This window comes from Anolis carolinensis, chromosome 2 (genome assembly GCF_035594765.1).
Source record: "Anolis carolinensis isolate JA03-04 chromosome 2, rAnoCar3.1.pri, whole genome shotgun sequence".
Lineage (NCBI taxonomy): Eukaryota > Metazoa > Chordata > Lepidosauria > Squamata > Dactyloidae > Anolis > Anolis carolinensis.
In genome coordinates this window covers 324,277,599-324,285,547 of record NC_085842.1, presented here as the reverse complement: position 1 = coordinate 324,285,547, position 7,949 = coordinate 324,277,599, and the positions used below count along the sequence as shown (strand labels likewise).

Genomic DNA, 7,949 nt, shown 5'->3' with positions numbered 1-7,949 from the left:
CCCCTATTTTCAGAGTGTTGTTCTTTATTTAGTGTTCTGATTTTAGAGATTGTATTGTTCTGTTTTATTATACCACATTAATTTTTATATATTCTGATTTTAGTGTTTTTGAATACTTGGAGCCAGATTGTATTCATTTTCACGGTTGACCGCAACACAATAATAATAATAATAATAATAATAATAATAATAATAGTAAGGATACTAATGATAGTAATAATAATGACTTTGGTAATACATAGTGCTTCACTGCCTTCTCAGCTTCCTTTCTGGAAGAATCCTTTCTTGGGAGGTGTTAGCTGGCCCTGATTGTTTCCTTTGTGGAATTTCCAATTTCCTTGCTTTATTTACTTTCTTTATTTCTTTATTTCTTTATTACTGTCCTGGTTTTAGAGATTATATTGTTCTGCATTATTCTATCCTAGAAATTATTTCATATCAAAGTAGAATCTCACTTATCCAACATTCGCTTATACAATGTTCTGGATTATCCAACACAGTCTGCCTTTTCATAATCAATGTTTTTGTAGTCAGTGTTTCAAATTCATTGTGATATTTTACTGGTAAATTTGTAAATACAGTACAGTAGAGTCTCACTTATCCAACATAAGTGGGCTGGCAAAATGTTGGATAACCGAATATGTTGGATAATAAGGAGGCGTTAAGGAAAAGCCTATTAAATATCAAATTAGGTTATGATTTTACAAATGAAACACCAAAACATCATGTTAGACAACAAATTTGGCAGAAAAAGTAGTTCAATACGCAGTAATGCTATGTAGTAATTACTGTATTTATGAATTTAGCAATATATCATGATATATTGAAAACATTGACTACAAAAATGCGTTGGATAATCCAGAACGTTGGATAAGCGAGTGTTGGATAAGTGAGACTCTACTGTAATTACTACATAGCATTACTGCGCATGGAACTACCTTTTCTGTCAAATTTGTTGTATAATATGATGTTTTGGTACTTAATTTGTATAAAGATTACCTAATTTGATGTTTAATCAGCTTTTCCTGAATCCCTTCTTATTATCCAATATATTTACTTATCCTGCCGGCCTGTTTATGTTGGATAAGTGAGAGTCTACTGTATATTTCTAATCTTATATTATCTGCTCAGAACTGGATTATATGAGGCCCTTTCTTCACAGTTGTATAAAATGCACACTGAAGTGGATTATATGGCAGTGTGGAGTCAAGATAATCCAGTGCAAAGCAGATAATATAAGATTATAAATGGGTTATATAGCTGTGTGGAAGGGCCTTGAGTCTACACTGCCATATAATCCAGTGCAAATTAGATAATCTGTGGAAGAAGCCTAAGTGAGGCCTAAATCAGCCTGTCCCCGAACTGAAGCCTGGCTGTCCCTTGGTTGCTAGGCAACGAAGTGGGCAGAGATTAGCCCTCTAAACTGGCAGCAATTGGATAAAAACAATTATTGCTCTCCCTCTAATTAGGACTTTATTTTTCTTTTCTTTTTGTTGTATCAACCTAGAGGCGTGGATGATGGGTTGTGTTGTCAAATTTCGAGGTTGGGGAGCCTGTAGTTTTGTTGTTTTGTCCACTGCCCTGATGCCATCACTCTTTTATATATATAGATTTGCATGTATGCATTTCAAAAAGCACGGAGCTCAGCGATCCTCCGAGATGGAAAAATACGCCGAATCGGATTATATGTACAAATAATACAGTATTCAAAGTCAAATTTAGAATGTTTAGTTAAAAAAAGAGAAGGCAGATTGGAAGTAACACCTCACTTCTGTTTATTTAACTTAGCGTTATAGGTGTAGTGTTTAGTGTTTCAATGTATTTCTGTTAGTGGTGAAAACATGTAAATTTGTTACTCTCTCTGATATTAAACAGTCTGCTTGCTGCTCGAGGTTGCCTAAAATGTATATGTTAAGTAATAACAATGTCTGTTTTAGGGTTAGTTTTGTAATATGTGGTCATTGTAGTGCCCTATGTTATGAAAAATCTGCTTCTTTGGTATAGTTTGGCAAAACTTAATAGGAAACTTGGCATAAAAGGTAAACTTTACGAGACCTTGGGATGCCCTTGCTCGAGCTCTGCCTTGCACCGGGCACGTTTGGACAAAACAATATCATATGTGTGTATGTATGTGTGTGTGTGTGGGGGGGGTATATATATAATACAGATAGATCCTTTAAAGCTCTAATTGAGGAGGGAGAGGGTATAGATCAAGATAATAATATTAGTCATAGGTGAGCCTGGGAGAAAGAAAGGCCCCGGCCAAAGGAGCAGGAAACAAAAGGCTTGGTCGGTTCCACTTTCAGTTTGCAGAGAAAGAGAAATGAAGGGCAAAGAAGAGGGTAGGAGGGTCAGGACCCTCTCCCCAATTCCCTGGAGAGGGGAGGGGCTCTTCTCCCACCCCTCCCTTAAAGAGACAGGCAGGCAGAAAGGAGGACAATGAAATCCGCACAAGAACCGTGGTTGTTTGGCAAGCAGGTGCCTCTTGCTGCAGCTCTGTAAAATGTCCTTGGAGTGAGATATAGGAGGGAAATTTTATTTTGTTTTCCCATAGTGCCTTTGCTCTCTATTTCTTCTTAATAAAAGGTGGTATTAAAAAAAAGAGAGAGGGAAAAGGATAGGGATGATAATACCAAATACCATCTATACTTGAGTATAAGCCGACCTGAATATAAGCCCACCAGGACCCTCACCCGAGTATAAGCCGAGGAGGGTTTTTTTTTTCAGTCCTAAAAAAGGGCTGAAAAACCAGGCTTATACTCGAGTATATACAGTAATAAAAATTGGCCTCCAACAAGACAAGAGTTCTTTCTTTCTCCCACCATGGACATCCTTCCACAAATATATAAATAAACCTTCCTTGGTTAGTTTGTTTCTCAATATACCTCACAACCCCTGAGGGGCCCCTGAGGATGCCTGCCATAGGAGTGGGCGAAATGTCAGGAGAGAATGCTTCTGGAACAATGGCCACACAGACTGGGAAATGCACAACAACCCAGTGATTCCGGCCATGAAAGCCTTCGACAACACATTGGACTCAGCGAGGTTTCCAGCGTGTATGGCAAACATTCAGTGCCAACAAAGGATTCCCCCGGCAATAAACAGCCAGGCCTTGAAGCTGCAAGGCTAATCAAGGCTAATCAAGGTGCCGAATTGCAACATTCACACCTGCCTCAAACAGACAAGACATCCTGGACATTATTCAAAGGTATATAAACCCCACTTGACTTGTTTCTAACAGACCTCACAAACCTCTGGGGATGCCTGCCATAGATGCAGGTGAAACGTCAGGAGAAAATGCTTCTGGAACATGGCCAGACAGTCCAGAAAACTCACAGCAACCCAAGCATTATAATTCTTAGATGTTTCCTTTCCAACCTGGTAGAAAAAGGGTCAGACTGGATGGAGATTTCATTGTGATTATGAGTCCCCTTGAAGAGATAGGGTTGGAAAATAACTAAAATGTATTATTATTATTATTATTTTATTATGACACAGCAAACAAGATAGATATGCTGGATTTCGTATCACAAAATCACAAGTCGAACACTTCCCAAGTGTCTAGGACTGTGTGATGTATTTTCGGATGATGCGCGCAGATCCCAGTCGGGTGGGCTTTTGCAGTTGGCAGATCGTAATTTTGTCAATGTCTATTGTTTCCAAATGCCTGCTGAGATCTTTTGGCACGGCACCCAGTGTGCCCATCACCACCGGGACCACCTGCACTGGTTTCTGCCAGAGTCTTCTGCCAGAGTTCAATCTTGAGGTCCTGAGAGCGGCTGAGTTTTTCCTGTTGTTTTTTGTCAATGCGACTGTCACCTGGGATGGCAACATCAATGATCCAAACCTTGTTCTTTTCCACAACTGTGATGTCTGGTGTGTTGTGTACCAGAACTTTGTCAGTCTGGATTCGGAAGTCCCACAGTATCTTTGCGTGCTCATTTTCCAATACTTTTGCAGGTTTGTGATCCCACCAGTTCTTTCCTGCTGGCAGGTGGGACTTGAGGCATAAGTTCCAATGAATCATTTGGGCCACATAGTTGTGCCTCTGTTTGCAGTCTGTCTGTGCCATTTTCTTACAGCAGCTGAGGATGTGATCCATGGTTTCGTCAGCTTCCTCGTAGAGTCTGCATTTTGGGTCATCAGCTGATTTATCAATCTTGGTCTTAATTGCATTTGTTTTTGTATTATTATTATTATTACTATTATTATTATTATTATTTTATGACACAGCAAACAAGATAGATGTGCTGGATTTCATATCAGAAAATCACAACGCGAACACTTCCCAAGTGTCTAGGACTGTGTGATGTATTTTCGGATGATGCACACAGATCCCAGTAGGGTGGCCTTTTGCAATTGACAGATCGTAATTTTGTCAATATCTATTGTTTCCAAATAATAATAATAATAATAATAATAATAATAGAATATGTAAAACAAAGTGAAGAACCTGCTTTGATTGAAGTCAAAAATCAGAAACTCCTCAAAGCACAGCAGACAAAAAGCCAGTACAAGAAAACTGCACTACAAACTAGAGCTGACAGCTGGCACAACAAAACACTGCATGGAAAGTTCCTTGACAAAATTGAAGGAAAAGCTGATAAAGAGAAGACCTGGCTCTGGCTCACGAATGGGACCCTGAAGAAGGAGACAGAAGGCCTGATCCTTGCAGCCCAGGAGCAAGACATCAGGACAAAGGCAATTCAGGCCAAGATCGAAAAATCAGCTGATGACCCAAAGTGCAGACTGTGCAAGGAAACCGATGAAACCATTGATCATATCCTCAGCTGCTGTAAGAAAATTGCACAGACAGACTACAAACAGAGGCACAACTATGTGGCCCAAATGATTCATTGGAACTTATGCCTCAAGTCCCACCTGCCAGCAGCAAAGAACTGGTGGGATCACAAACCTGCAAAAGTATTGGAAAATGAGCACGCAAAGATACTGTGGGATTTCCGAATCCAGACTGACAAAGTTCTGGAACACAACACACCAGACATTACAGTTGTGGAAAAGAACAAGGTTTGGATCATGGATGTCGCCATCCCAGGTGACAGTCGCATTGAAGAAAAACAACAGGAAAAACTCAGCCGCTATCAGGACCTCAAGATTGAACTTCAAAGACTCTGGCAGAAACCAGTGCAGGTGGTCCCAGTGGTGATGGGCACACTGGGTGCAGTGCCAAAAGATCTCAGCCGGCATTTGGAAACAATAGACATTGACAAAATTACGATCTGCCAACTGCAAAAGGCCACCCTGCTGGGATCTGCACGCATCATCCAAAAATACATCACACAGTCCTAGACACTTGGGAAGTGTTTGACTTGTGATTTTGTGATATGAAATCCAGCATATCTATCTTGTTTGCTGTGCCATACAACATCGTTGTGTCAATAATAATAATAATAATAATAATAATAATAATAATAATAATAATAATTATTATTATTATTATCGTCATGATCCTTGGCTCCTTTCCTGCCTGGCAGGAAAAGGGTCGGACTAGATGGCCTTTGGGATTCCCTCCCAACTCTGTGGCGCTATGGAGACAATAAAGGGGGCGTTGGGGTGGAAGCCCCCCACCTCTCTTCCTTTTTGAAGTCTAAGCTGGCTCTCCTTGGACTCCTCCGCTTGGAGTCGGAAAAGCCGGCAAGTTTTAATGGAGGGAGTCTGGGGGTCCTGGGAGACCCCTTCCCCTCCTCAGATTCGGGGGGGGTTAAGGGGAGGGGGTTGGGGGGAGTAAAGAGGGGAGGGGTCCCTTTCTCCACCGCCCACCCTCACCCCCTCCGTCTCCCTTCCCGGGACCCACCTGCTGCGTGGTGGGGGTCTTCCTTCTCCTCCTCCTCCTCCTCCCGGGAAGACCCCCCGGAGTGCGCGGCCGGGGCGGCCAGGAAGGGCAGCAGGAGCAGGAGCCGCGGACCCAGCATCGCCCTGCCCGCCTGCCTCCGCCGCACCTGCGCCAGGTACAAAGACAGCCTGCCAGGGAGGGAAGGAGGGAGAGGCGGGGCCCGGGCGCGGCCTTAGCCGGGACCTCCAGGCACCATCCAGCCCACGCCAGCCAGGCTCCGCTTGGAGACCTCCAGGGCAGGGGGCTTCACCAGGCGCCCCCCCCCCCCCAGGCACTTTCATGTCCCCCAGAGACCCTCCAGTCCAGCCCCTTCCTGACAGCAAGGAGTCCACCAGACTCTCAGATACTTATATATGTATATATATTCCACTGGAGTTGGAGGGACCCCCAGAGACCCTCCAGTCCAGCCCCTTCCTGACATCAACGAGTCCACCAGACCAGGCACTTATATATATATTCCACTAGAGTTGGAGGGACCCCCAGAGACCCTCCAGTTCAGCCCCTTCCCGACATCAAGGAGTCCACTAGACTCTCAGATACTTATATATGTATATATATTCCACTGGAGTTGGAGGGACCCCCAGAGACCCTCCAGTCCAGCCCCTTCCTGACATCAAGGAGTCCACTAGACTCTCAGATACTTATATATGTATATATATTCCACTGGAGTTGGAGGGACCCCCAGAGACCCTCCAGTCCAGCCCCTTCCTGACAACAAGGAGTCCACCAGACCCAGGCACTTATATATATATTCCACTAGAGTTGGAGGGACCCCCAGAGACCCTCCAGTCCAGCCCCTTCCTGACATCAACGAGTCCACCAGACCCAGGCACTTATATATATATTCCACTAGAGTTGGAGGGACCCCCAGAGACCCTCCAGTCCAGCCCCTTCCTGACATCAACAAGTCCACCAGACCCAGGCACTTATATATATATTCCACTAGAGTTGGAGGGACCCCCAGAGACCCTCCAGTCCAGCCCCTTCCTGACATCAACAAGTCCACCAGACCCAGGCACTTATATATATATTCCACTAGAGTTGGAGGGACCCCCAGAGACCCTCCAGTCCAGCCCCTTCCTGACATCAACGAGTCCACCAGACCCAGGCACTTATATATATATTCCACTAGAGTTGGAGGGACCCCCAGAGACCATCCAGTCCAGCCCCTTCCTGACATCAACAAGTCCACCAGACCCAGGCACTTATATATATATTCCACTAGAGTTGGAGGGACCCCCAGAGACCCTCCAGTCCAGCCCCTTCCTGACATCAACGAGTCCACCAGACCCAGGCACTTATATATATATTCCACTAGAGTTGGAGGGACCCCCAGAGACCCTCCAGTCCAGCCCCTTCCTGACAACAAGGAGTCCACCAGACCAGGCACTTATATATATATTCCACTAGAGTTGGAGGGACCCCCAGAGACCCTCCAGTTCAGCCCCTTCCCGACATCAAGGAGTCCACTAGACTCTCAGATACTTATATATGTATATATATTCCACTGGAGTTGGAGGGACCCCCAGAGACCCTCCAGTCCAGCCCCTTCCTGACAACAAGGAGTCCACCAGACCCAGGCACTTATATATATATTCCACTAGAGTTGGAGGGACCCCCAGAGACCCTCCAGTCCAGCCCCTTCCTGACATCAACGAGTCCACCAGACCCAGGCACTTATATATATATTCCACTAGAGTTGGAGGGACCCCCAGAGACCCTCCAGTCCAGCCCCTTCCTGACAGCAAGGAGTCCACCAGACTCTCAGATACTTATATATGTATATATATTCCACTGGAGTTGGAGGGACCCCCAGAGACCCTCCAGTCCAGCCCCTTCCTGACATCAACGAGTCCACCAGACCAGGCACTTATATATATATTCCACTAGAGTTGGAGGGACCCCCAGAGACCCTCCAGTTCAGCCCCTTCCCGACATCAAGGAGTCCACTAGACTCTCAGATACTTATATATGTATATATATTCCACTGGAGTTGGAGGGACCCCCAGAGACCCTCCAGTCCAGCCCCTTCCTGACATCAAGGAGTCCACTAGACTCTCAGATACTTATATATGTATATATATTCCACTGGAGT

General features: G+C 44.6%; 1 protein-coding gene across 1 annotated transcript in view; it reads right to left on the bottom strand.

Annotated features, from left to right (window-relative positions):
* The window catches only part of ca9 (carbonic anhydrase 9), a 57,374-nt gene extending 51,413 nt beyond the window's left edge, over positions 1-5,961 (bottom strand). The window contains exon 1 of the mRNA XM_062972655.1: positions 5,816-5,961. Within this exon, the coding sequence (XP_062828725.1) occupies positions 5,816-5,933 (118 nt within the window). The 5' untranslated portion in view covers positions 5,934-5,961. The remainder of the gene's footprint in view (positions 1-5,815) is intronic.
* Between the last annotated feature and the right edge of the window lie 1,988 nt (positions 5,962-7,949).